The 28,000-nt window shown below is 57.3% G+C and overlaps 2 protein-coding genes across 9 annotated transcripts; one reads left to right on the top strand and one right to left on the bottom strand.

Annotated features, from left to right (window-relative positions):
- Window positions 1-7: 7 nt before the first annotated feature.
- Window positions 8-14,575, bottom strand: MAFK (MAF bZIP transcription factor K). Of its 5 annotated transcripts, none has more exons than XM_049791632.1 (3): window positions 14,501-14,575; window positions 6,110-6,189; window positions 8-4,909 (listed from the first exon to the last, which is right to left on the bottom strand). In XM_049791632.1, the coding sequence occupies exons 2-3, from the start codon at window positions 6,143-6,145 to the stop codon at window positions 4,475-4,477; spliced, it is 471 nt and encodes a 156-aa protein (XP_049647589.1). In that variant the 5' UTR covers window positions 6,146-6,189; window positions 14,501-14,575; the 3' UTR covers window positions 8-4,474. The 5 variants fall into 5 exon arrangements, with proteins under 5 accessions (XP_049647589.1, XP_049647588.1, XP_049647590.1 ...); XM_049791631.1 differs by lacking the exon at window positions 14,501-14,575 and adding an exon at window positions 12,154-12,275; XM_049791633.1 differs by lacking the exon at window positions 14,501-14,575 and adding an exon at window positions 10,535-12,123.
- Window positions 12,616-27,912, top strand: LOC126034169 (lysosomal alpha-glucosidase-like). 4 transcript variants are annotated; one of them, XM_049791586.1, is made up of 20 exons: window positions 12,616-12,792; window positions 18,440-18,977; window positions 19,190-19,335; window positions 20,275-20,440; window positions 20,953-21,049; window positions 22,106-22,225; window positions 22,478-22,596; window positions 22,665-22,796; window positions 23,574-23,684; window positions 24,507-24,620; window positions 24,773-24,857; window positions 25,196-25,313; window positions 25,676-25,809; window positions 25,920-26,071; window positions 26,218-26,366; window positions 26,457-26,598; window positions 26,799-26,897; window positions 27,025-27,189; window positions 27,271-27,417; window positions 27,659-27,911. In XM_049791586.1, the coding sequence occupies exons 2-20, from the start codon at window positions 18,450-18,452 to the stop codon at window positions 27,719-27,721; spliced, it is 2,787 nt and encodes a 928-aa protein (XP_049647543.1). In that variant the 5' UTR covers window positions 12,616-12,792; window positions 18,440-18,449; the 3' UTR covers window positions 27,722-27,911. The 4 variants fall into 4 exon arrangements, with proteins under 4 accessions (XP_049647543.1, XP_049647545.1, XP_049647542.1 ...); XM_049791588.1 differs by lacking the exon at window positions 12,616-12,792 and adding an exon at window positions 15,863-16,029 and having other exon boundaries at window positions 27,659-27,912; XM_049791585.1 differs by lacking the exon at window positions 12,616-12,792 and adding an exon at window positions 17,089-17,206 and having other exon boundaries at window positions 27,659-27,912.
- The last annotated feature ends 88 nt before the right edge of the window (window positions 27,913-28,000 follow it).

The following is a 28,000-nucleotide window of genomic DNA, read 5'->3' as shown; positions in this document are numbered from 1 at the left end:
GCAAGTCTGAAACCAGAAAATGCTTTATTGGAAAGGTACAAAAAAACCAGTCACTGCAGCTAAATTTACAGCAATAAATTACGTTGTGGCTGTCAAGAGAAAGTAATGGACACATACAGAGGGCTATTCGCCTTACAAACAGGAATCCACATTGCTTGGTATATCAATAATTTATTTTATAATAAAAAAGCAGCACAAAAATAAATATTGAAATGAAATTACTGAGTAACCACAGAGGATAGAATGAGCTGGTGATAAAAAACAACTTAAAACAGAAGACTTCTATCATTAAAAAAATGAAAGCAAGTATCCACCATCTACGGAAACACCCCAGCAGACTGAAATACAGACGAAGGAAAACAAATCCACGTTACAAAAGTTTTTCATTTTTGTTTCGTTTCTTTTTTTTTCTTTTTTTTTTTAAATAAAAACAATCATGACAATGAAGTTTAAATGATTCGAGAGAGAAAAAAAATGCCACCACCTCCTCCTCCCCGGGTCTGAGCCGTCCGGTGGCCTGACCGCTCCGCGCTCCCCGTGGCATCGCGCCCAGCCCCGCCACAGCTCGCCTCCGCATCAGCTCACCCTCGTCCCCTCCCCGGCCGTCCCCGGAGCTGCTGCGGTGTCACCCAGGTCTCTAAGCTTGCGCTTTGCGGTCTCCTCCGGGCAGACGGTAGAGTTGGGCAAGAGCAGAGACGCTGACTTGCTTCAAAGGGATCTGGAGCTGCCCTGGAGGGAAAAGGTTCCCCGCTCCCAACGGAGAGCACAGCAAACACGTCTACAAGAACAGAGATGTCCCTCCCGGTCCCTGCCCAACGCTTTCGTCTTCTCCTGCCTCCCACCCAGCCCGCGGTTCCCCACGTCACACTGCGGATGGGGAGCAACCGAAGAAAGGCCAGGCCCAGGGGAGAGGATCTCAGCACTCAAATCCAGAGCCCCCCCTGCTCCTCAGTGGGGCGGGGGGGGGGGGGGGAACAAATTAAGAGGGGCAGAGAAGGGAGCCCCGGCATCCAAACTACTGCAGCAAAGAGACAAGCAAGAGGTACGGCTGCGGGGGAGCGCTGCCGGAGCAACTCCGCAGGCAGCGGCGCTCGCCCTGGGTGTCAGGCTTGCAAGTGCAGGACGGAGAGAAAAAACAAAACAAAACAGAAAAAAAAACCCAAACAACCAAAAAAAAAAAGAACCAACAGAAACAAGCCGAACCCCAGAGGAATGCAATGCGACAACCCCAAGCTGGAGGGCCCTCCAGGGCGGAGGGTGGAGGAGCTGGGTCTCCAATGCGGTCAACAGCTTTCGGGTCATTCCTCCCTCCACGTTACCTTGCAATTCTGATCCCTCTGTGGAAGTTTAGCCAGGACATTTCATTCCCCTCCAGGTCACCACCCAGGGAGCCCTGGACTGGCAATTTCTTTTAATAAAGATTTACAGTATCAAACTTGGAAAAAAAATTATTTTTTTTTTTTTACGAAAAATCTGTACGATAAAATGTATATAATTATATATTTATATATATATTTCTCTCTCTTTAAATATTTCCACGTGGTCCTTATGGATATCCAATATGGATTACCTACCATGGCTATGGTATCAACAGCTTTAACAACACCCAGGCCTCTTGTTCTTTATCGAGTGACCAGAGATTTAAGTGCCTACCAGCACTAAACTAGCAATCACTTGGACAAGCCTTTGGCACCCTTCCAAGAACTGGAAAAAAAGAAATACTTGGCCACAAGGGAAGTGCCACGTAAAGATATGTTTCTCAACTCATTCCAACAGCAAGAAGACCCCACGGAACAAAGTTCAACCTCCGTCCCCCTCAGTGCGACTGGTCTGATTTACCCTGCGGGGGGGTCAAGGGCAGCCAGAGGGTGTTCCTATCTAGCCAGGAATGTTATGGAGCTCTGGAGCTGTTTTAAAGACTGGAAGCATTTGGGCATTTTCAAGTCAACTGGCCTTTTTCATTAAAGTTTTCATTTAAAGCCCCAACAGTGCCAGGAGTCTCCATTTTGCCTGTTTTCGGAGGCACCTGTAAGGTCTGGGAAAGTTTCCAATGTCTGTGAGCTGGAGAACATGAGAGGACCAGGAAATGACAGTAACATCTTTCTCTTCCTCAGCTTCTGCTGTGGGAGTCAATAACTGGTACTGATACACAGGACATCGATCTGCCTGTTCGGAGATAGGGAGGGAGTGGAGGAGAAATGAGGTAACGCTAAGTGTCATCCAAACTCTACGTGTTGGAAAATCACTTGAAGGAAACTCCCTGCTCCCCTCCATAACATGTGGATCTGGCAGGGGTAACGAGCCTTCACGAAGCGTTTCACTTACACCCTTTCTGGCTCAGTAAGGTCACGGATGTCGATGTTGAGGACTGAACGAGAACCAAGTCTGAGGTTTCTCTTTTCATTAACCTATTTCACAAAGGACCCTCCTGGGAAATCCAGAGACTCCGATGACAAGGTGAAAAAAAAGGAAAAGCAAGCTAACAACTTCTTCCAAAGACAAGTAGGGCTTCACTAAATTTCTACAAACTTACTGCCATTCAAGGCAAGACAAAGCCTCAAGCAACAAATTACACTGGGTGTCAGATGCCAGTTCACTGTCCCCTTTGCAACAACGGTGGCACTCGCTTATTCTCTTTCAGTCCAAAACACTCGTGAGTTCTCCGTGATCTTTGTTTTCTGTTCTGGAGCCCAAATCCTCTAAGCTCTTCTCCTCATCTTAAACTTCAGCAATCTCATTCTCTTCTCACCTGCGTGACAACAGGCATCGTCCGTTCCACAAGTCTCTGACCTGCCCTGCAAAACTCACAGTCCCTTTTCTTTCCTACTTCAAAAAGAAAAAAAAAACAACAACAAAACACACAAACACCAACATAGCTATTTTTTTTTTTTTACAGTGACCTGGAAACATTCGTCTTTTCAGCGCTGCTGCGCAACAGCAGAATCTCTCCTTTCAGCTTCCCACCTCCTGCCCATTGCCAAGCCAGAAATCCCTCCCAAACCATTGCTCAGAGCCATACGAACGACTTCTCGATCCCAAATCTTCCATCCCCTACACGCACACACCCATTTTCCATCCTGCCCTCCATGCGCCTCTCGGGATAATTCACCCATTCCCAAGAGAAAGCGTCAAGTTTCAGGGTCACATTCACACAGGTTGTCTGAACACTAAGGATTGTTCACTGTACTCTTTGGATCCCAACTTCAGCGCCTGACATGCTATGGAGAGGAAAAGACTCTTCCAGCTCCCATCCCACCTCCCCATAGCCCTTCTCTAGTCATCAAAGACTGGTAAGCCCAGCTCTCCAGCTGGGATGTCCATTGCTAACCTACCAACGCTTTTGCCAAAGAGGAGGCTCTATAACTTCTCTCCTCCCGTCTGAACGCTATTGCCCTCTAGTTACACTTCAGTGCTTTAAAATCATCTCTCTGAAATACTCTGCACAAACCCCTTCTCATAGTGCTGATCCCGGCAGAACTGTCCCACCGTCTCGCAGCCAGTTCTGCCCCCACCTGGTAATACTTGCAGCATTTTTCCTCCTCGTCTCCCCTTCTCCTCCCCACCGCACAGCTCTTCACAGCGTTTACTGTGCCTCCTTCCCTTAAGCTTCAGGGAATCCAGAAAAAAAAAAGCTGCTACTTCAAGACTGCGGATCATTTGGAAGAAATAAACTGCATAAATATACCCAATTCACAGGCACACCTTAGGGAAGGAGCTATCGGGAAACTTGGGCTTGGAATAAAGGAGGCTGCAATGTAGTTTTTATAGGCCACACAGGTAATGGGGCATATTAAAATATGTAAAATATATATTTTTCCATATTTTAACAGCATGGATTGAAAACAAAAGGTTATTCCTAATGGGTGTGGTCAGACCCAAGCATTAGTCTCCATCGTCCTCCCGCTCCCATCCACTCATAGCAGGATGAAATCTAATCCAAAAAGCCTATATCCCTGCCTTCGTAATATCAGATGGAAGCGGGGAAGGTAGGGGAGACCCTTCTTACAGGGAGTAGGATGCCACTAGAGGAAACTCTTTTTTCCATACGTTCATCTCACATGATGATTTCTACGGTCCGTCTGTTTCCTGGCTCTTGAGCATCATTCACGAAGACTCCGGAGGCTCCTCAGGTATCTTCTCTCAGCTGGAAAGTTGCCGACAGCTGAGAGGGGTTTGGGGAGGCAGGGGAAAGGAGGAAGCAGATCTTGCAATTTGTACTGCATACAGAGCTCAAATCCTGGACACGAGAGGTTGATGGAGCCACCGAGTCCAGATAGAAGCAGCCAGTTAAGTTCCCTTTGTAGATTTGGGGTTTTTTTTTCGTTTGGTTTTTTTTTTTTCTCTATATATTTTGCACTTTTGGAAGAGAATTGTTAAAATGCCAATTCTTGACGTGACCAAGGACTCCGGAACAATGCATAAGAGCCTTTTCCCCTCCCCTCTGAAAGGCTGCTAGTTCCCCCCACCGAGGACACTAGGATGCTGCTGAAAACGGCACAGAACTGGATGAGATTTCGGCTGATTTCACAATGGTGATGACACTGGTGGTGGCAACTTTGGTCGGGGTAATAGGCCCTCGCGCCACAGTACGAGCAAAGGTCTGGAGTGCTTCGTACTTGGAGCGCAAGGCGTCCAGCTCTAGCTTCATGCTGCTGTTTTCTCTGGCCAGCTTCTCCACCTCTTGCTGCAGCTCAACCCGCTGCCTCTCTAGCTCCTCTTTCTGAGTCACACGCTTGATGCGGCAGCTGGCAGCGTAGCCCCGGTTCTTCAGCGTGCGCCTCCGCTGCTTCAGACGGATGACCTCCTCTTTGGTGAGACCCCTCAGGTGCTGGTTCAGCTCCCGTACGGACATTGACACGAGTTCATCATCACTCAGCACTGGGGCATTCTCTCCTGACTCCTCCTTTACCTGCAAATACCAACAGCACAGGGGTAGCAGCAACCCTATGGGAACAGAGGTTCTGGACAGCAAAAAGAGACAGGCCACCCCTCAGCAACGTCACACCGCTACCTGGAAAACACCCCTGAAGCACTGTAGAGAGCACATGCTCCACTAAAACATCAGGGTAAAACACGGCAGGGATCCGAGCACTGCTGTCATCTGGGTTTCGGTAACCCTCTTAAGTCAGAGAAAGCAGCGAGCCTTACACAGCCAGTGTGAACTGAACAGTAAGATTTTTAAAGAGATAAATGTAAAGCAGACCGAAGCCCTTTGTGTTCCTTTGTCAGGACCCGGAATTCATACCGAATGCTAAAGATGACACCTTTCCCCGGCATTATGCTGGGACACCAGCGCGGCATCTCAAAAACAAAATAGCCACTCGTATGCGGGGTTTAATTTGGCATTTTGTGGCTTTTCATTGAAGACTGCTCATACAAGCAGTGAACAAAACCAAGCCTGCTTGCCTTCAAGGACCACAGCCTGATTTGGTTTTCCTGGCGCACAGGCCAGAGACTGAAATTACACGAGAAAGACACCACGGCCTTGTGCTTTTTTCTCAAGCAGGTTTGCTGCCACAATTCCTTTCAGAATCATAGAATCATTCAGGTTGGAAAAGGCCTTTAAGATCATCAAGTCCAGAACCTTTAAGACATCATCCTCTCGTCTCTTCAGAGACTGCAGGACATCTGGAATGACAAGCTAAGACACTGGAAAGAAACTGTGACAATGCGCGCCCAACCCATGTGCAGACTGCCCACCAAGCTGGTATATCCGGGGCATTTACCGTCTCACAGATCTGAGAAACACCAGCTGAACACATTCCTTCCCCAGTGCCTCCCAGCCCTGAGAGCAGTACTTCACTGACAGGCCTGGGAACACTGGTTTCAGGATGCTGCCAATACCTGCTATAGTCAAAAGTCTCTTGGATAGCAACTGGAATACGCTAGCCTCCACCCCATCCCAGAGACTTTAGACTTCTTTCTGGGTATCGCCGGTATTCTTCTACCTTAACCTTTCCTGTAGACAGTGGGAAACTGTGTCAGCACCCATTTTTAAGAGTCTCTCAGAATGAAAAAGAACAGTCAAGTACAACTGATGTCGCACGGAGCGCGGTTCTGCGACAGCCTCCCCACCACCCAGCGTTGCCCACTCAGCCTTCTTCCCTACCTTTAATGCCTTGTTCGGTTTGGGATTAGTCGTCATAACCTGAGCACAGTCTTCCGGACAAAAGTGCTCAGAAATTGCAACTGGAAAAACAAAACAAGATTTTCAGGTTACAGTAATCTCAGAGGTGAAGGTACAAAGAAGACACCCAACACGCGGGCCAAACCCCTAACTCATCCACCATTAAAGGAAATAACCAGACGGCAGCTTGGACTCAGTTTACCCCATTCAGATACAAGAAAGCGAAATCCATGTCAACAAGCGCATTGCTTTTTAACACAAAGACCTCATGTTTTGCTATTAACCACACTAAGATTAAGCAGGGAAGACAAGGCAGGGAGCGGGGGGAAGGACACCAGCTCCCGCCTGTAAACAACAGTTATGCTAACCAGCGTACGCTGCCTTGCAATCGGCCACCCCTTCTCAAGGGGAGCGCGGAGCGCGGCCTCCCAGGCCCAGTCACTAGCTCACCTCCCTCCGGAGGAATTCCAGACGCTCAGAACGGCCTATTAGGGACTGAATTAAGAGTTACCTCCGCTCATAAAAGGCACTGAAAAGCCACAAGACAACAACTCCCTTCGTTCTTATTTTGATTATTATTAACCCGGCTCGAAATTGAATCAGCAACCCAGAAAGAAGCTGTCTGGTTTGTAACCTGCTTTCAGTGGCGTCCCCACCCAAAGGAGATGCTACCAGAAAACCCAAACAACAGAAACAAAAGCCCCCTGACAACAAAGCAAGGCAGGAGTTCGCCTCTCCCAATGCACCAAGACTGTTGCTTCCCCATCCTCTCGGCCCCAGGCTGCGAGAGCCGACCCGCCTGATATTTCTAGCGACGTGGAGGCATGTCCACAGACAAGAGAGACCATCCCCTCGCCCAGATGCTGCCCTTCGCTCTCACCTTAGCCAGCGACTACACCCCTTTGATCAGCGCCTCGCAGAAAATAAAAGAAAAAAAATCCACCTGCCCGCACCTCCCATCCAAAACCTTCACCCCACGGTGACGGCAGCGCGGCGGTCCGTCGGGTACCTTACCGCGAGAGAGGCGACCGCAGCCGTGCCACCATCACAGCCTCTGCCTATCGCTCCCCCAGCGGGGAGGGCGCGAGGCACCGGTTCTCCCCCCCCCTCCCCGAAAACGCACGGCGGCTTCGAGGGTTGCGCACCCAGCGGCACCGCAGAGCGCGCAGCCTGTCTGGCGGGAGTCCTCAATCTCTTTCCACCACCCCCCCCCCCCTTTGCCAGCCCAGCCCAAACCCTCCCCATTTCCACGTCTGCATCGTGTCACACATCCTAATCATTCATGAAAAATCCTGCCAAAGCATCCCAAGCATGATTCCCTTCTGATAGTTGCCATGGTGACCTTGGGAAAGTAGCCAACCCGGAGACAGTCGTCATGGAAACAGAGAAGCCCAAAAGCAATAATGACTTCAGGTCATGTCTGTGCAAAGACATCACGAGGTCGTCGGAGAGTAAACAAACTCATTCATATCTGCAAACAGGGGGTGGCGGGATTTTGGGGGGGGGGGGGGGGGGGTGTGTGCAAAGGTGGGGTGCGGGGACCGGTGGGAGCCGTGTGGGTGAAGGTGCTGGCTCAGCCCGCGCTGCTGTCACTTGAATTTTAACATTCGAGACACCTCATCATCACACGACTTACGTAAAAAAAAAAAAAAAATCGAGATGAGGAGCAGGGGGGAGAAGGAAAAAAAAAAAAAAAATCCCGTAAATGCAAAGCTGCGAGATACTATCCTAGATATTAGGGAGTGTACTTAGGCACCTCCTCTATTTTTAAGCCCGAGACAGCACAGCTCTCCATGTCTGGAGGAGGGACAAGGACAGCCGCACCACGCACCAGCCAAGATGCTCCGTGATGAATGGACCGCTTACAGCAACTGGTGTGCGCCGCGTTTTCTAGAGCATCACCGAGTCCTTCCCTCCTCTACCTCCAGCACCCAACCCTACCCCGGGCACACCTCCACCAGCCCCAGCCTCACCGGGACCTCCGGGGCGGACCGGGCACGGGGCAGGGGACCAAACCCCGACCCCCAGCCCCGAGGAATGGGGAACGGGCCCGACCTCCGGCCGCTGCCGGGCTGCGTGTTTTACACGAGGGCCGACCGCCGGCAGGATCTCCCGCGAACACCGGAGCCTCTTCGGACGCCGTTGCCCCTTTTTGCCATCCGTCGCCTTTTTTTCTTTTTTTGCCCCCGTTCCACACCGGGCGTTTCGCCGCCCACCCCCCTACCTCCAGGCTGGAGGCGCAGACCTGTAGGCGCTAGGACGGAGGAGGAGGAAGGGAAAAGGAAGGAAAAAGCTCCTCGTCTCTCGGCCAAACGGTCCCGGCGAGTTCAGGAGAGCCGAGGCGCTGGCAGGGCGTAAAGGAAACGGCCGGCAGCCCCCTCCCTGCAGACGCAGAACGCCGCGGGCCGCGCAGGCAGTTGGTGCCATAGTTATGCAGTGAGTCACCAGCTGTTTACAGAGTTTTGAGAGCTCGCATTCCCACAGCATCAGAAAAAAAAAAAAAAAAAAGAAAAAAAAATACTCTTCCTTTCCCTCAGCATCCCCCTCCCTCGCCGCCCCCGTCCCTACAAGGAAAGGGGCACGCTGTGCCGTCCCGCTGGCGGCACTCCGCGCCGCTAAAAAACCGGAAAAGGAAAGTCAAAAAGGAGGGGGAGGCCGACGACAGGCCCCGTCACACCCACCCGTTACACAAAAAGCCCTTTTGATCCTCACCCAGCGCGTCTTCAAAGCGCTTTCCACGCCGGGCCGATGGAAAAACTGAAGAGGGCCGCTTGGCCGCGCAGAGACGGAAAGAAACGTAAAATATCGTGGAAAACAAGAGCCGAGGGGTGAGGTTGCCACTGGCGGGGGTCGGCACGTCGGCTCACCAGCCACCCCCAGCGATGCTCGCGCTCTGTGCGACAAAACCCCGTCTCGTCACCTGTCGCACGTCCCGTGCCGCCAAAGCGATGTCTCCTTACCCCGCGCGTTCCTCGGCAGATGCCCTCACGCTCGGTACAGGGTCTCGTGCTGTGCGGCGGTCTCTCCCCGCACGCCAAAGCTCCCTGGATGGGCCGGCATCCCTCCGAGACGGGCCAGCATCCCTCCGAGACCCTCCGGTTGCACCAGGGGTGATGGGCCAGAGCCGCAACCGGCACAGAGATGAGCAAGGAAGTTCAGAGCACCGTCAGGAATGGTGACACCAGGCCCCCTTCCAAAAAGGGTGGGAGATTGGGGTCTGCCCCGACCCTAAGGGCGGGATTTGGTAGTGCAAGTAGGAACACTCCAATCGGCTCAAGTCTCGCAGGCAGGCACAAGTGCCAGGGCAAGCCTTATCTCTGCGCTAGGTGAACCTGCAGGTGTGGTCCAGGCTCCGCTCAAAACCAATACAACAACACTCGCAATCCTCACCAACGGTCCTCCGGGGCCTTGGGCTCCATCTCCATCTCTCCGCCTACATAATCCTTCCCATCAGGATTATTTGGGACTATTTAGCTACCAACAACAAGCAACTAAAATCAGTGTGGCATCTCCCACAGTTAGGAGGCAAAACCCCGCAACAAAATCGTAAACCATCCTGCAAACCTGTCATACCCAGCAGCGTTGCCTAAACATGCTGCGCAGGGGTCTTCTGGGACCCTGCCTGCGATTTGATTATTAGAACCCTTTTAGTCTTTACCCTATTCCTGCCCTTCTTTTCTTAATTGCGTTTGCTGCATCACGTCTAAAATTAGGAGCCCAGCTTTTTGGAACAAGGACCGCATTACATCTCTAGTCTGTAAGCGGTACGACACACTTTGAATGCTACATAAATAAGGCGGCGAGTAGTAATACACCAACTGTAAGGGGCAAAGGCTTTTCCAGTGCAGCTCCACGCTTGTACTTAAAGCAAGTGTTTTGACTGTGGGTTACATAAAGAGCCCTTGTAATTCTGCAATAGTTACCCATTGACAGCTCTTGCCAACACCCTCTCCCTCTCTCAGACAACTCCTATGCCTCTTGCAGCATCCTCCCAAAAACCTGGAGGTCTCCAGCGGACATCCCAAGCCTGCTGGTCTCAACTTAGACCGCGCAGAGATCCCCAGTTCCCTTTGCTTTGGAAGGGGAAGACGACAGAAAGCCTGACTTGAGCAGAGGTAGGACAGAGCTTGCTTTCCACACAAGGTTTGCAATTAAGAAAGAAAACATGCCAGAATGAGATTTCAGACTTTCCACGCTACAGGGCTTTCAAAGTGCGTTACGCGTTAAGGAATTACTATAAAGTCACTGCCGACACTCGGCAACTGCAGATGAACTTGAATTTTAAAAAACTCCTTCTACACTGAAAGACAACCCCAGCCAGAACATGAGTGCCTGGCAGACAGCCCTGCTGGTGTTTAGCTTTCATCCTCAGACACGTACAGCAAACTGAAAACATGCAACCCTCACCGTCAGCCAGGCCAGCGACAACTTCCAGAGGGCAGAAAAACAGCGTAAGGTTCAAGCAGCGATGGGGATCTCTGCCACCGCGTCTCAATTCAGCACCGACGGTTACGCAGGGAATACTCTACTCATTCCCAAATGCGGCGATTTAATTCCCAGGCAGCTGTTTTAGTTAAATTCCTCATTTATCCGCAAGTTATTCCCAGCTCCAGAGCGCTAGCCAAATGGATGTGCCTACCAAGGATAACATCTGAGCTGACAGGTGAAGGGAACTACAGATGCTTAAATCTTCGTCGCCGTGCCTCTGCCGCTCAGAGGCATGACACGGATTTCCAGCACATTGCAGCATGGTAGGCAGAGCACCATCCCCCTCCCCATCATTCAAAAAGCCATTCTCCTGCTCTGACAATCTTCACACATCCTGTAAAGCAGACTGACGCTTGTCACTCATTTGTAATGAGAGCGGGGAGGGACGGCCTGATGGTGTGAATCAGAGAGTAGAAGCATATGCGAGGCAATATACTTGACATGAAGAGAGAGAAGACACAAGGAGGGGGTGAGTCACTGTTTACTGTTCTAGAGGAGCTCCACACAGCCCTCGCCCAGCTGGCCAGCTTTCCATTTCCCTTATGGATCGGAACCAGCATCCAACAGTAAAGAGGAGATTCAGGAACCTTCAGAGCGCATTTGAGAGCTGCCAGGACACAGCTCTCTGAGGCACTCTCTGGGGAAGCCTGGACACGGATCAGACAGTCTTCAGTGGTTTGGTAAACAACCTACTCAGATGCTGCAGAAAGCCTGTGGTTAGGGAGCAGAGGATACGGAGTACCAGGAGGGTACGCTTGCCTGTCACCTCAGAAACTTCACGGTGGAGGTGGCTGAAGGGGAAAGGTACGCGGCAGCCAGCCCCGGTACTGACAAGCATACAGCACTTTTTCCATCACGCGCTTATAAAACGCGGTGACAGAGCTACACCAGAATTACGCCTCAGCATCACTAGCCCAGAGACGAGTCCCCCCCAGAGAGCCCAACTGAGCCACCGAGCAACAAATAACTTGCTCGGATGCACAGCCAGATCCTGGGGCAGAGCTGGGATCGGGATTCCTAACTTCGCTGCTCCTGACCCCACGTGCCAGCCGTCGAGTTGGACGTCTTCTCCGACTGCTAATAATGGAACATAACGGCATCGCTATTCAGGGTCCTGCAATATTGCAAAGCAGCGGGATTTGCTACGCAACCCGTCCCTCCGCTCAGGAGTTTAGTGGCAGGGTAATTGCTCTCATTACTGCCTTTTCCTCCTCAGTTCTTGTGTTGACGGTCACAGAGCACTGCATCGCTTGTGCTTGCTTCACGCTTGGAAACCTCTCTGCCCGAGTTTGAAGATAGCCTGAAACAATAGCTCAGACAGAAGTGGAAACTGCCGTTCATCTCTACAGGGTGCTGAGCCTGAAACTTCCTGATAATTGAAAGTGCTAGCACTGCTCAAGTATTTCACAGCTGGATGTTTACAAAAATGATCAGCGAGCGAGCTTATCCCACAAACCCTGACTGCCGCAGGGGCCAGCGCTCCCAGCTGTCCTTTCTTCGCTTCCCAAACATCTCACACAGCTAGAGATTTTCAATACCAAGTTCTGCAGCGCATTCCACGCCATTAATCATCTTCCAATGTTGATGGAAAGAAGAGTGTATCGAGCTGATCTGTATTTTTTCCCTTTCAGGAGGCACACAGCAGTACTGAACTCCTCGCCGCAACAGATTGCTGAGACGGGCGACGGCGCAGTAATGACATAAAACATGACAAAGCACGCTGTCCTTGACAGGCAAGCACAAAAAAAAAAAAAAAAAAAAGCTAACAAATTTCTGCCTCTGGCTCAGAAACACTTGCGAAGCAGGGTACGAGCCTGGCGTAACATCGCCAGGAACATTTAACGCAACTGAGATGCAAAGCCCCGACAAGCTCAGAGCTCGCAGACGTGACCAGGGCGTCCTGATGGCGAGAACGCCCGTACGCCCCAATCTTGCGGCAATTGCCCTGTTGCTGCCGGACCATCGTCCGGCACCTCCGCCGGTTATGACCAGAGTTAACTCCGGTGCCGCGCAGCCCTGCGTGCTGCCATTGGGCAACCGCGGCGTCCATCACCTCTAGGAAGTGACTGCACGAGGAAGGCTTCTCCGCAGGCAGCACCGCGTACACACGGAAGAAGAGAGGGGGAAAAAAAAGCGGAGGAACGTGTGCCCGTTTCATCCGTGAGAAAAATCACAAGGTAAATTCTTTTGCTGCTAAAACCCTGACAGCACCACAGCGCAACGTGCCGGGCTGGGGCGCAGGGCTGCGCTTCTCGACGGACAGGGCTTATAAAGACTGAAAGTGCAAGAAAAAGGCGTGCAGCTTTCCGGGGGAACACTTTCCTTTTACTGGTTTCCCTCTCCCCCTGCCCTCTGCTGTCCCAGCTCAGCTTTAGGACTAACGCTGGTGAAGGAGGGGGCGGCCAGGTGAAAGCAAAAATGGAGGCCTTTCCCTTTTCTGTAACAACTTTGCCCAAAGGGGGCTCGTTCCTAATTTGAGACCTCATGGCCTGCTTTCAGCAGAACCTGTAAAATAAATCCTCCGCGGAGCAGCCCACGAGGGAAGGGAGCGGGCTCTCAGCCTGAGGAAGAGGAGGAGGAAGGAGGTCTCTCAAACGCGCTGCGAGAGTTCGGAGATCTCGGTTCCCCTCGCTCACGGCCTGGATGGTTTCCCCAGTTCACGCCAGTGCCTTGGCAGGGAGCTCAAAAGAGGTTCCCCCCACCCACCCCACTTCTGACTACATCCCCAAACCGTCCCGCGCCCACCACGCAAATCACGCGGCAGCACCCGCTCCCAGACGACATATGCGTGTCCCCCAGCGCACCCCATTTTCAGGCCCTACACACCCCCCCCCCCAGCACACACAACCCTCCCCACAACCACCAGGACCAGCCCCAACACACCACACACCTCTCCCTCCCCCCCCCACCCCCGGCCTCAACCCAAAAAAGCAGCAGTGCTGGGGGGAGATAAAACCCACACCCCTGAACCCCCCACCAGCCCATCCGACCGGGACCGGGACCGGCTGCTCCAGCCCGATAACGGGACGGGGTGAAGGGGGGGGGGGGCGGCTCACCGAGGCCGCCACCACGCTGCCCGGCACCGGCTTCGCCCCGGTTCCCTCCGTTACTACAAAAGCAGCTATTTTTAGACGGCGGAACGCGCGGCGTCACAACAGGTTTTCCTCACATGTATTTTAAGAGCCATTCAAAGGCAGAAGCAGCGCGCTCATCCTTGGGGAGGGGAGGTGAAGGTGGGGGGGGGGGGGGGGGGGGACGGACGACAGAAAAATAAAAATAACAACAAAAGAGAGGAAAACATCACCCAGGGGTAAGCCCGCCGGCTCCTCCCCGAGGGGACCCCGAGCCCCGGGGGTGCGGGGGGAGCCGCCGGTCCCGTCCCGCGGGTGATTGAGCGACGCTGGGGTTGGGGCGGCGGGGGAAGGTGTGACCGCGGGGCCGCCGCCGGGTCCGTCCCCCCCCCCCCCCCCCCCCAACGGCAGCTCCCCGGGAGTTTCGGGACCGTTCGGCAGCCGGGGGCAACGCGCTCTCCCCCGACCACCCGGTCCGCCCCCGCTCCCTTAACGCGGAGCGATCGCCGCCGCCCCACCGGGAACCCACGTGCGCGCCGCCCGGCCCGGCTCGGCCCGGCCCGGTGCGAGGGGCGGCGGCGGCACCACGTGCCCGGCGCGGTGGTGACTCAGCACTTTTACCTCACCCGCCCCACCCGCGCCCAACCGGACCCCAACCGGACCGAACCGAGACGCTTCTCCTCCTCCCCCCCATCCCTTTCCCCCCTCCCTTTCCAAATCGGTACCAGCGGGCGGCCACCTCCCCCCCAACCCCCCCCCCCCCCCCACACACACACACACCCCCCCGCCCCGCCGCGCCCGGGCGGCTCCTCACCTGCGTGCCGGCGGGAGCGCGCGCGCGCGCCCGGGGCGGGGGGGAGCGGCGGCGGCGGCAGCAGCAGCAGCGGCGGCGGCGGCGGCGGGGGGGGGGGGGCGGCGGCGGCGGGGGGCGCTGCGCGGCTCCCTCCCTCCCTGCCAGCGAGTCCCGCGGACAACAACAAGCGCGGGGCGGCCCCCCCTCCCCCCCGCCGCGCCGCCGACCAACCAGCGCCCCCGCCGCTTCCGGCATGGCGCGTCACGGGCAGCGCGTCACCCATTCCCCGGCCCCGCCCCGACGGCGACGCGTCAAACCCTTAGCTCGGCCACGCCCCGCGCGAGGTTCATTCATGGGGAAGGGCGCGGGGAAGAAGGGCGCGGGGAAAGGGGGGCGGGGCCTCGGCGCTGGCGTCACGTAGCCGCCCCCCCCCCCCCCACACACACACACCCACCCCGTTTCGGGGTGCGCAGCGCCGAGCACCGCGCCCCTGTTTCTCCCCCCCCCCCCCGGTCTCTCCCCGGCTCCGTGCGGAGGAGAGCTCCCGCTTGCCCCGGCCAGCCCCGGTGGAGGGGGGGCGCGGCGTGGCCGTGGGGTTTTGCACTCTCACGCCTGGGTGGGTTTGCAGTGGGTCGGGGCAGGCGGCCGGGGCGGGGGGGGGGGAACGGGGACTGGGCACCATGAGGCTCTCCGCGGTGCTCAGGGGGGCCTGTTTTGGTCCCCGGACTCCGTGAGGTGGCCGCTGGTAGGGCTTGCCCTCTGCCACCGGCCACCGGACCGGCCTTCGCCATGGCACTTTGGGGTCCCGGAGCCCACTGAGCACCGCAGCGGGGCCAAATCCTGCCCCAGGGCCGGATCCTGAACCCAGTCGTTGCTCTTCCCTTGTGCAATTGCGAGAGCTGCTGACACAACGCCCTGACCCCAATGGCGTGAGCGGTGTTTCAGACACCGGGAGCATCCAACAACAAGGAAAACGCATCCCAAAAAATGTAATGACACTGGTGGCTGACCAAACCCAACTGCCACCATCGAAACTGGGTTCCCTTTGATTTTTTCGTGTTCGTAACTATATTAGAAACCCTGTGTTAGCCCCATGCAATTTGTGCTTTCCAGCCTCGGGGCCAACCCTCGGAGCAGATCTAAGGGCCATAGTCGAGGCTTTGAGTAAGATCCCATCTTCCGCTGCTCCCTTTGCACAACATGAGCTGCGAAACGTGGGGTGCCCCACGCCTGGCACAGCCCCACGGGTCCATGCAGCCGGAGGGAGCCCTGGCTGAAGCAGGGTTTGGGCAGACGCACCTCCCTGCTGTTAAGAAACACCTTTTTCTTTTTCCTTTTTTTTTTTTTTGGAACTGAGCTAGTGAGGTTGGTTAAAGCTCCCAGGTGACGGCAAGAAGCTGCCACCCAACGTGGGTGCAACAGCGCTGGCCTTCACCACTCCCAGATTTGCAGGCACTGGTTGAAAACCTGTCCCAGGCACTGGGATGGGGTGAGCTTGGGCTGGAACGCAGATTTCAGTCATCCCCGTGGTGCTCACTGATGCGTCTGAGGTTTGTCTCCAGATCTCTGTTACGTCCTGGGGGGGGTTCTAGTGGCTCAGGGAGCCAAGACAAGCAAGGAGAGGGGTGCTCATGGTGGGACCCTTGGGGCCACCGATGTGCTCAGAATGGCCACCTGCCCCCATGCCCTCGCTGGGTGGTATAATCAGTGGCCGGAGCCACCCTGCATCATCCAAGGTTTCTCCCTGAGACATCCACGAGACAGTGGTCCCCAAGGGCAGGGGGGATGGAGTGGCTGCGTCCTGGGTGGGGGGTCTCACCCTCCGTGATGACAGCCTCACGCATGGGGCTCACTAGAATTAAGGTATTTTCCCCTGTCTCTGCAACAACGTGGGTTTGACAGATCGCATATGGTGTGGGGCGGGGGGGCTGTCACCTGAAATTCTGGGTGAATTGTCCTATTCACAACAGCTCTTACTTTTTGTTTTCATTCCTTGGGGAAAGCAACTCTGCTCCAAAGGTCTGTTGTCCTTTGCTGCTGACCTTTAGACTGCAGTTGCCTTTGGTAGTAAACAACGAGCACCTCTCCAGTCCCCCGAGAGTGAGAAAGCCTGGGCAGGGAGCGTGCAATTACACACACTTGTTAACCAGATGAACAGGAGTGCATGGGAGAAAGGACCTCTGGTGAAAACCTGGATGGAAAAAGGGCTTGGTTTTGGGAAGTGTGGGAGTTTGTGGGTCTAGCCCACCCGCTCTGTGCTCAAAACACGTCTGGCATCATGATTCCCTGAAGCCACGGTGCAGGACTCAGCACAGGCACCTCTTTAACGCTGCTTTGGGTAAAGTGCTCTCACCCTAAAAGGGGAGCAGAGGCATTAATACTCCGGGGTTTGAGACCCTGCATGCATCCAGGCTGGGAAAAATCTAAAAAATTGCTGATCTCTCATATTCTCCACCTCGGGGCTTTCGAACAGGATTGAGTGTAGATACATACATTTAAAAAAAAAATAAAAAATACCAACCACACAAACCAGAGGAGCGAGCTGCTGAGAAGTCGCCGGAGAGGCGTGTGTGGAGGCGCAGCTACTAGAGAGGAGCGGTAGGAGCCGGGCGTCTTGTAGGGTTTTTACGGTGAAGCAGGCAGAGCTGCAGCGGCTGGGAGCCCTGCCTGCCTGCTGCCTGCTGCCTGCCTGCCCGCAGCCACAATGTCAAGAGGAGACATGTGTATGTAAGCGCCTGGCATGGCCGGAGTGGGGCCCAGGCAGGCCTGGCAGGGGGGGGTCCCGGGATGCGATGCCTCTCCGTGCCGGGCTGGGGACCCCCCTGGCTGCAGGCGTTGGCTGTCCGTCCTTCCCCCCCCCCCCCCCCCCAAATGCCACCGCTGCAGGGTGACATCGCGGGGCGGCTTGGCATGAGCATGGGTGCATGGGCTGGTGGCATGCCGAGGTCCCTCGGGGTTCGCATGCCGGGTGCGACGGTGCTCGTCGGCCACGGCGGGTGGCTGCAGCCACCCCGAAGCCACCCACGCGTGGGGAAGCGACCGGCGATTGCATAAGGCTGAGGTGCTGCGTGGGGCAAGGCGCTGCTTCTCAGGGGTGGCTCGGGAGCCAGGCCCTGGCATGTTGAGCCATTTTGGTGCCGGAGCTGGGGGAGGGCTGCCGGGGAATAAAATCTGCTTTTGGGGGAGAGCTGTTTTGCTGAGCTTTTGCAGATTGTAGGGCGGAGGCGAGCGGGGTCTGAGTGCCTATGGCTCGGGCAGGAGACGGAGAGAAGAAAGTTGTGTCTCTTATTTAAGGTGCTGAGATTGCTCCTCGCGCTCAGCAGGAGCATGGGGGTCTCCTTCGCTTACAGTCCGGGAGATGTTCGCCTGAGAGCTTGTTAAAATCAGATTTTATCAGTGGGAGGCAAAGACTGACGGCATATTCCCTTGCTCAGCCCTCCCCGGGGCTAAAACCTCTGACTCAGGGCTTTGGGCGACAGCAGAGGATGCTCAGAGCAAAGGACGCTCCACACCTCGGAGCCGCAGCTCCCGGCACCACGGCTCCGTTCCAGTGGGCAGAGGGAGCTCGGTTTTGCTTGCAGCTTCCAGAAACGCTGCAGCCCGTAAATTCAGACCTGGGAAAAAACTCCCTGAGTGGCCGCTCTGCTACCCCACGAGAGCAGGTGGGGTTCAGGCCGATAGCACTTTGTCGCCTGGGGCTGGCGGAGAGTCGTGTGGCAGCGTCTCCCCGCACGCCGGCAAGGTCAGGACCACCCAACCCTGGCAAAGCCATCCTTTGCCGAGTTTGCCACGTGCACCTTAGCCGAGGGCGCAGACATCACGATGCAGGGTGCCGGGGTGGACAGAGGCAGGCTCTGCCCGAACCGCGGGTGTCGGGAGCGGAGAAGCCGTCCTGGAGACTTGGGCGAGCTCTCCCCCTCCAACTCCTTCATGCCTGCCTCCATCTCCCCCTCACTCCAGCCCCAGGACGATGAAGTCGTACCAGAAGCTGACAACGGCGGTGCCGCAGCCGGCGGCGTGCTGGGTGGAGGAGGAAGGGTCCGTCCCGACGCCTGCCGGCCGTGGGAAGCTGGCCCCATGGTGGGTGGGCAGCGGGCTGCTGGTGGCCGCTGTGCTGCTGAGCACTGTCACCGTCTGGGTGCTGCGGCAAGTATCGGGGGGCTGGCCCGGACCCACGCCACCCCCCAAATGTCTCCTGATACCCGAAAGCCACCGCTTTGACTGCTACCCGGAGCGGCACGTGGTGGTGACCCAGGAGCTCTGCGAAAGCCGGGGGTGCTGCTTCATTGAGAGCCCCCTGCCAGCGGGGGGCAAACAGGGGGTGCCCTGGTGCTTCTACCCCCCTGACTTCCCCAGCTACACCCTGGAGAGCCTCAACCAGACGGCACTGGGCATGGTGGGGTTGCTGGTGCGGAGGGAGAAGGCCTATTACCCCCGGGACATCGAGATGCTGAGGCTGGATGTGGAGTTTGAGACGGACACGCGGCTGCACATCAAGGTGAGCTTCCTGCTGGCTGCCCTCCAGAGGTTGTGACTGCGCTCCTGCACCCCTGCATGCTTCATCCCTCCTTTATAGATGACTGTCCCCTGCTCAGACTGAGTCTGGCAGCTACTGTGCTCCAGGCATGGCTGTATGTGGCCAGTGAGCATCTCCAACCCTTTGTCCTCTTGCTTTGCTGGTCTTTAAAGCACGTTTTCTCCCTTTTGCAGATAACGGATGCGGCCAACCCACGGTACGAGGTTCCCCTCGAGGTTCCCCCAGTGATGAAGAGAGCAGAAAACCCCATCTACAGCCTGGACTTTTCCCGAAACCCCTTTGGGGTGCTGCTGCAGCGCAAGGCGACGGGAACAGTGCTGTAAGAACCCACCTCCTCTGCATCCTGTGGTGGGTGGGGAGAAGCTCATCCCACCCTAGGCAGGCTTCAGAACACTCTCCAGAGGTTTTTCATTAGGAAAAAGCACGCTGCAGGATCTCCAGGCAATAATTGCTCTTCGCCTTCATCCTTCCAGTGGTGCTCACGTGAGGCTGTGGCAGCACATGGCTTCCTGGCCTCATGGGCTGGCCACATGCTTGCTGTGGCCGTGGCAGGTCTGGATGGGATCAACACCTCTCCAAAAACCTCCCAGTGCCCTAATTCCTTGCCAGGTCCTACAGCAGCCAAACATTGTGCAGGTCCCCAGCACGTCACCAATAAGGGACCTGGTGACTTGGGGAAAGGGCCACCAAAGGGTTGTGGCTTCGCCTATTTGACCCTGCTTTTGGGTTTCCCTGGCTGTTCAAAGTATGGGAACACCCATGGCTCCAGGCTTTTTTGGGATAACGACTGCAGGTGGCTTTGCTGCATGGTCACCTCCACGGCTTTGCTGTTAGCACCAAAGGCCAGTTCATATATGGTCAGGGTGTTTTGGGATCCCATCCTTTCCTCCTCCTTCCTGTTTGCTGGTGCCTGTGCTCCATCCTTTACTTGGGAGCTGCTTATCAGCAACGACAGGCTGAGAAACCCCACTGCCGTATCTCCTCGGTGGTTAATAATAACCTGGGTGGAAAATTCTGGTGTCAAAGGCAAGGCTGTGCCACACTGGGTCAGGCTGGTTTGTGCCTCATGTCCAGCCGCACCCGAATTTGCTGCCTGGGCCAAGGTGTTGGGGCTGGATGCGGGGTGGGACATACACTGCTGCACTGGCCCTTGGGATGCTTCGAAAGGCAAGGGATAAATTGTTGATGGGCAAATGGATCCCAGTGGATCCCAGCATCCCCTCTTGACCTTCTCTCTTCCTCGGTGTCACCCCGGCAGGCTCAACACCACCGTGGCCCCCTTGATCTTCGCTGACCAGTTTCTCCAGATATCCACATTGCTCCCGTCCAAGTTCCTCTACGGGCTGGGGGAGCACCGTGGCACCCTCCTGCACAGCCTGGACTGGAGCACCCTCACGCTGTGGGCCCGTGACGTCTCTCCCACGGTACCATCTCCTCGCTCCCCGTAGGGGTGCAGGGGGCAAGGACAGGCGTACCGCTCTCCAGTGCATTGGACAAGCCCTGGGAAAACATGGCAGGGGGGTGGGCAGCAGAACCGGGAGAGGCAGGGGGTGGTCGAGGCCGACGGGCAGATACGTGCCAGGGAGGATTTCAGAGCAATTGCAAAACGCTCTTGGCGCTCCGAGGGCCCCGGCTGTTTTCCGCTCCACCCTGCCGCTCGTGCAACAGGTTGCGGCGAGGCAGGAGGTTTCTCCCTCGCCCAGCCCAGCTCAGTAGCAAACCCCGAGCTGCGAGGACGAAGCAGCCTCCCGTGGCCTTCAGCACCAGCTCCGAAACCATCCTCATCCCTCACCTCGTCCCCCATGGGGAGTGACAGATGCCTGGTTAGGTGGCGGCAGCAGATGCAACTCGGGGCTGTTTATTCACCCCCAGTGACGCAGGGGCTCTCCCGCTTTGCCTGGGAGCTGCTCTCTCACCCGGCACCTCCTCTTTGCAGGAATCGTTCAACCTGTACGGCGCTCACCCCTTCTACCTGGTGATGGAGGAGGGTGGAGATGCTCACGGGGTTTTCCTCCTCAACAGCAATGCGATGGGTAGGTGTCCTGGGGGACCCCGGGCCAGCTTGTCCCTGGAGGAGGACCTGGCAGGTGGGAACAGATGGGAGCAGCCAGAGCGGCCAGTTCGGGAACTTGGGGCGAGAGGAAGCTGTAAAAGGGAAAGATGTGGTTTGATGGCTCCGTTATTAAGCATAGCCATCTGTTTCCTGGCTACAGCGAGGCTCTTTAGCAACTGCCGAGCAGTTTAACCACACGCCCAGCTGCCGAGTTGCCATCGGAAAAGCAGGTCCCTCGCGGGTGGGTCCGTGCCCGTTCCCCCTCCACCCGAAACGCCCTTGCCCCCAGGTCCAGCGGCGCGGCACGGCTGGGGCGCAGCTGGGGAATGCCGTCTGCCGCCCGCGCTCTTCCCAGCTGTGCCGCGCCGGCTGCGGCCGTGGGACGCGTCCGTGTGTGCCAGCTGATAACGTGTCAGCTCCCGCGGGCTCCTGCCGTGTCGGGGATGGCACCGGCGACCACCCGTCTACTCCCAGCAGCCGCTGCTTGCAGCCAGCTGGGATGCTGCTGCGCGCACCGGGGCTCTCGTAGCTCCAGCTGCGCTCGGCTTTATGGCAGCGATGTTCCCAAGGAAGAGCTCGCGGGAGATGCGACCGCCTGAGCTGAGGTTCAAGGGCTCGTTCATGTGAAAAGCCCTTCCCAGGAAAGCCCTTGCTCCCACACGCTTGCTTGTACAAGTAGCTCTTGATTCACTTAGGAGGGGATTTGGGGGGAGGATGTGAAGGAAAGCCCTGCATGCGCTTGGTCTTTAAGTGGAAGCTGGGAGAACGGGGCAGCTCTGGGCTTGAAGAACAAATTTTTAAGAGAGCAAGCTCTCTCCCTGCGTGAACCAGCGATCTCCCTGGGCTGTGATGATTTAAGCCTCCAGATGCCCGTTCAGCGTCCACTGAGCACAAAGCAGGGATTTCTCCATTCCCCTGCCAGGGGCTGAGCGTCGCCTGGGGAGCTGCCTGGTCCCCACCGTGGGGGTCAGGGTCTGGGGGTTGTTCCCCAATGGTCACTGTCTTTTTCTCTTTCCTCCCCCTCCCTCCGCCCAAGAGGTGGTCCTGCAGCCTGCTCCGGGCCTGACCTGGAGGACCATCGGGGGGGTGCTGGATTTTTACATCTTCCTGGGGCCTGATCCCAACATGGTCATCCAGCAGTACCAGCAGGTGATAGGTAAGTGCCCGCACCCCAGCGTGGCCATCTGCAGGCACCTTCCTCGTGCCTTCACCCCTGTCTCACCCCAGCTTCATCCCCATCCCCAACCCTCCCACCTGGGCAGGTGTCAGCGGTCCCCAGCCACCCTATCCCCAGCCCTCCCAGCACATCGTGGGTCAGCAATCGCCTCCTTTCCCCCACTCCCCATCCTTTTGAGATGCTGCTGTCATCTTGGGACACCCCATCCATGCTCTCATCCTCCCGCTGCAGGCTTCCCGGCCATGCCGCCGCTCTGGGCGCTCGGCTTCCACCTCTGCCGCTGGGGCTACGGATCCAGCAACGAGACGTGGCAGACCGTGAGAGCCATGAGGAACTACCAGATCCCCCAGGTAACCCCTCAGACCCGTGGAGGTCGGGTCCGGGCTCTGTTACCCATCCCTGAGCCTCTGTCCCGCAGGATGCGCAGTGGAATGACATCGATTACATGGACGGGTACCGGGACTTCACCTTCGATCCCCAGAAATTTGCCTCCCTCCCCTCGCTGGTGGAAGACCTCCACAAACACAGGCAGCGCTACGTTATGATCTTGGTACTCCCCCTCCTCTCCTCCTGTGCTGTCTTTGCTGCAGAGCTGGGATGTAAGACAGAGGTGTAAGGGATACTCATGGTCCCAGCTGATCATCCCCAGCCCTGGGGATTTTTATCTGAAGCTGGTCCCCAGTGCTGGTCCCCATAAACTGCCACTGGAAATCCCCCTAATGCAGGGACCATGGAGACACAGGCCAGGTTCTCATGCTGTGCTCCTGTCTGCTGTGGGAGTACAGGGATGCCCCTCTCCCCCATGGGTGAAAGAATGGAGGAACTGTGCATCGGGCTGTTTAACCTGTGGGTGCTCGGCTCGAATGCCCCCACATCCCCACGAGTGCTGGGATCTCGTGACTTGGCTGTGATCTCCCTTCTTCCCTCTGCAAGGAAAGGGGGTGCGGGTTCTGCTTGCTGGGGGCGGTGGGGACTAGAGGGTCCTGGGGAGGGAAAGGTCAGGTTCCCTGCCCATTGAACTCCTTGTTGTAGCCCAAGCCCATCCATGACCCGGCGTTTCTTGCATAAGTGCAAGATTTCTTTTATTTGTCCCACCCCCTCCCCAAAACACCCTAACAGGTCCTGGGGACTTGCAGAAGTGGCATTTTAGAAAACATGCCTGGAAGTGTTGAAGCAAGTTTCTGTTCCCCTTGGGGGAAACAGCCGCCGTGTGTGGGCTCTGGCTAACCCTGTCTGGGTTGTCCTCTTCTCTGAATCACACCGGTCTGGCAGGGGGAAGGGGCCACGGTCTGCCGGGAATGGTGCTAACTCTCTGCTCCGTCCCCAGGATCCCGGCATCAGCAGCACCAATCCTCGCGGTTCCTACTGGCCTTTCGATGAAGGCTTGAGACGGGGCTTGTTCCTCAACACCACCCAAGGGCAGCCGCTCATCGGGCAGGTGAGGAGCTCGGGGCCAAATCCCAGCCCCGCAGGGTTGTGCAATAGCAGGGTTGGGATTTCATCCCTCGCACTGGAGGGAAAGCCAAGCGGCCAAGGGACCTCTCCAGGATGATTGCCAGAGCCTGACTCAGCCCTCAGCCTTGTGTGTCACCTCTCGGTGTCTCCACCGACCCCGGGGAGCCAGCTCCTGCCCCAGCGGAGGAGCCCGTGGAAGTCATATGAGCTTAACGGAGTCGGCAGTGCTGCTCAAGGGCGGTCATCTGATTTCTCTCCCTTCCCGTTTCTGGGGTGACGGGAGGTTGTCTGTGATGGACACGCGCCTCTGGATCTGCTCCGTGGTGGTTCCCTCCTAGTTTGTCCCCCTCCGGCTGTTTGCTCCCACCGGCTCTCCCTTGCTACCTACAAGGAGGGGGCTTTTGATGTAGCCTGAAAACATGGAGAAAAACGTATTGGCTAAAATTCCTGGAGTGAGGCAAAGCATGGAGAAATCACAGCTCTTCCCTGATGAGCCCTGGGCTAGGAGGTGTCAGGGCTTGTGCAAGCGGAGGCAGAGCGGCCGCTCCATCAGCTGCCACTGCCCACTGGGCTGTGAGGGAGTGCTCAGCACCCCGGTGCTCCCAGGTACCATGGAGGCAGGAGGGATGCTGGATGTGCAGGACTCAGGACTCAAAGCAGTTGGCCTGGGTTTATCTTCTGGTTTATTGCCTGTTTCACCCTTGGTCCTTCAGTATGCTCACACCCCTGTGGCACCCCATTCCGTGTGGTGGCCCCCCACAAATCACCGGCTCACTAAACCCGTGGTTTTGTGGTGTCCCCACAGGTCTGGCCCGGCTTCACTGCCTTTGCAGACTTCTCCAACCCAGACACGCACCAGTGGTGGCTGGAGAACCTGCAGCACTTCCATGCCCATGTGCCCTTCGATGGCCTCTGGATCGTAAGTGCCTCCTTTCGCACGGGTCACTCCCTGCCAGCCGCTGGGCTCGCACCCAGCGTGTGTCCTAGCAGGACCGTCTGTCCCTCAACTGCAGCTTTTCCAGGTCTAATCCCTAAAACCTCCCCCTTGAAATTGCTCCACAATTTGCTTAGGACATGAATGAACCATCCAACTTCATGGATGGGTCTGAAGACGGCTGCCCCCCGGGAGAGCTCGACAGCCCACCCTACACGCCAGGTAGGAAGGGAGATGAAATACAAGGAGGTGCTGGTAGGTACCGTGTGCTTTGAGATCACTGGCAACCGAGTGTGATGGGGGAAAATCGGTTTTAAGAGACATCACCTCCATCCCTACTTGTGTGTGCCGGTATCCATGCCCAAGCCTTGCACTCTTGCCGGAGCCGTGTCAGGGTGCCGGATGCGACCGTCTGCATGAGCTTTCGGCGCTGGGCTGGCAGCGATAGCTGACTCCTGTGTGTGGGAGGGCTGACCCAGAGCCAGCGAGCTTGGGGGGGGGTCCGTGTCCCCTGCACCCCACCACCACTGCGTGCCAACAGGGGCTCTCCTTCCTGGCAGCCGTGCTGGGCGATTCCCTCTTCGCAAAGACGGTGTGTGCCTCGGCGAAGCAGAAAGCCTCGGTGCACTACAACCTCCACAACCTCTACGGGCTGATGGAAGCCAAAGCCACGGCGAGGTACCTGAGCATCCCGCTTCCCGCTGGCCTGGGGATGGGATGGGACAGAATCCTGCTGCTCAGGGCTGTGTAGGGAAACGATGGGGATTTGAGTACCTGACCCAAATGGGAGATGCTCTGGCTGCTCACAGCCTCCAGGATGGGAATAACCCAGCAGAGGAGGGGACCTGACATTGCTCAGGGAAGGATGGGTGGGTGAAGCTGGTCCTGGTGCTGAGCCTTCCCTGTACTGCTCAGGCCAACCCTCCGGCACCGCAGGGCTGCCATGGGGCTGGACCTCCCCCTCCACCGCTGTGGGATAAGGCAAACTCCTGGGAGGCTGCTCTCACCTACTGCTCCCGGATCTCCCTGTTGTTTTCCAGCGCCTTGATCCAGATCCGGGGCAAGCGTCCCCTCGTCATCTCCCGCTCCACCTTCCCCAGCCAGGGCCGGTACTCGGGCCACTGGCTGGGCGACAACCGGAGCCAATGGAAGGACATGTATTACTCCATCCCAGGTGGGTAGCACAGGCTGCACGCAGACACCCCCCCCCCCCAGCACCCCCAGCTGCTTGTTCAGAGACATCTCTGAAACTCCCCGCGCCCTGCTGACTCTCCCTGCCCTCAGGGCTGCTGAGCTTCAGCCTCTTCAGCATCCCGCTGGTCGGGGCGGACATCTGCGGCTTCTCCGGCAGCACCTCGGAGGAGCTGTGCACCCGCTGGATGCAGCTCGGCGCCTTCTACCCCTTTGCTCGCAACCACAACACCCAGAACGAGAAGGTGGAGGGCAGCGTGCCCAGCGGGAGGCATCCCAGGGGTGGGATGCGGGTCGCGGGATGTGGGATGTGGGATGCAGGTCGGGGGCAGTGGGGATGCCTGGTAGGGTTGGGGATGGGGCCGCTGCTGACTCCCCGCATCTCCCCCAGGCCCAGGACCCAACGGTGTTCAGCCCTGCGGCGAGGACGGCCATGAAGGACGTGCTGCTGATCCGCTACTCCCTCCTGCCCTTCCTCTACACCCTTTTCCACCGTGCCCACCTGCAAGGGGACACCGTCGCCCGGCCCTTGTTCTTTGAGTAAGAACATTCCCGCCAGCAGCCGGGGAGATGCTTAGGCTGGATCATGGAGAAGTGGCTGATCTGAGCGGCATCTCCATACCGCCACAGGTTCCCCAGGGATGTGGCCACCTTGGGACTGGACAGGCAGTTCCTGTGGGGCCGGAGCCTGCTGGTGACACCGGTCCTGGAGCCTGGGGTGGACTCAGTCACGGGCTACTTCCCCCGAGGCGTGTGGTACGACTTCTACACGGTGAGGAGCACCGCGGCGCTCGGGGGGGATCAGCCGGCCCCTGCCCGACCATCTCAGGGCTGCGGGTGGGAAGCTGTGGCTGAGCCCAGCAAGCCCCGTTGGAGGAAAGGGTGGGGATGGCTGCTCCCCAGACCTGTGCCCGAGCCGCCCCCACCATGCCCCTGACCCCCTCACACCCGTGTCTCTCGCCTCTTGCCCAGGGCTCCTCAGTGAACAGCAGCGGAGAGATGCTGAAGATGTCAGCCCCCCTGGAGCACCTCAACCTGCATGTCCGGGAGGGTGCCATCCTGCCCACCCAGGTGAGCGCCCACCCGTCACCTCCCTGGGGTCAGTCCACAGCGTGCACGTCCCCACCACCTCCTCAAGCTTCTGGACCCCCACCCTGGCTGCTCGCAACCCTACAGCACCTCTGTCTTTGAACCCCAGAAACCGGGGACCACCAGCGAGGAGACCCGAGGGAATCCCCTGCGCCTCATCGTGGCTTTGTCCCAGAGTGCCACCGCATGGGGGGACCTCTTCTGGGACGATGGCGAGAGCCTGGACACCTTCGAGCGGGGCAGCTACTCCTACCTGGTGTTCAACGTCACCCAGGTGGAACGCGGTGGGGAGGGCAGAGGTGGGGGGGTCCCATGGCACCTGGCCACCTTCAGCTCACGCCATCCCCTCCCGCAGAACATCTTCACCTCCACTGTCCTCCACGCCAGCGCCGAGGCCACCGAGGTCACCATTGGCACATTGAGCATCTTTGGGGTGCGGAAACCACCCAGCAAGGTCCTCCTGAATGGCCAGGAGAAGCCCTTTTCCTACCTGGACAATGAGGTATGGCCCCATCGTGGGGTGCCCTGTCCTGGTGGTCCCCATTCTGGGGGTCTCCATCCCTCATCTGCTAGCCCTTGTCACAGGGTTGGTGGCCGAGGAGGTGGGTGAGGACTCCGGGGTGGCTCTCCTGCCATGTCGGCATTCAGGGGGAGCGGAGCTCAGCCAAGCTGCCTAGGGGAAAGGATGCTCCGCGTCCCCCTGGCCGAGGCTGTACCCCAAAATGTCTCCTCTCCTCCCACAGGTTCTCACCGTCAGCGACCTGGGCCTCAGCCTCAGCCAAGGCTTCTCCCTGCAGTGGCTGTGAGCGGGGGGGCCGCGGGGTGACCCCCACCTCGCCGAGACCACCCATCCGAGGGATGCTCCATGCTCCAGCCCTCGAGGCCGGGCTGCCACCGCGGCGGAGGCGGTGGGGACTGTCACCTGCCCCCATGCGGCCCCCCCCCCCCACCCCGCACGGCTGGGGATGGGGTTGGGGGGGGGCTTGGGGGGGGGGCTTGGCCCCGGGTGGGCGGTGGGTGTCGAGGCGTGGGTGCCCGCGGTCCCTGCTGCAATAAAGGCACGTGGAGAGCTTGTCCTGGGAGCG

Source organism: Accipiter gentilis, chromosome 33, assembly GCF_929443795.1.
Source record: "Accipiter gentilis chromosome 33, bAccGen1.1, whole genome shotgun sequence".
NCBI lineage: Eukaryota > Metazoa > Chordata > Aves > Accipitriformes > Accipitridae > Astur > Astur gentilis.
Note: the sequence above shows the minus strand (reverse complement) of the source record. Positions and strands in the feature narration are given on the sequence as shown.

What these genes read in the sequence shown, in the direction of transcription:
- MAFK (XM_049791631.1), bottom strand. Translation starts at nt 12,187, where the DNA reads ATGATTAATGGCGTGGAATGCGCTGCAGAACTTG. An exon ending in GGAATGCGCTGCAGAACTTG is followed by an intron (nt 6,190 to 12,153) that starts GTATTGAAAATC and finishes TTGTTTTTCCAG; the next exon opens with TTGCAATTTCTGAGCACTTT. An exon ending in AACCGAACAAGGCATTAAAG is followed by an intron (nt 4,910 to 6,109) that starts GTAGGGAAGAAG and finishes TGGTATTTGCAG; the next exon opens with GTAAAGGAGGAGTCAGGAGA.
- LOC126034169 (XM_049791585.1), top strand. Translation starts at nt 17,184, where the DNA reads ATGTCAAGAGGAGACATGTGTAT. An exon ending in AAGGCGACGGGAACAGTGCT is followed by an intron (nt 19,336 to 20,274) that starts GTAAGAACCCAC and finishes TCACCCCGGCAG; the next exon opens with GCTCAACACCACCGTGGCCC. An exon ending in TGGTGTTCAACGTCACCCAG is followed by an intron (nt 27,190 to 27,270) that starts GTGGAACGCGGT and finishes CCCCTCCCGCAG; the next exon opens with AACATCTTCACCTCCACTGT.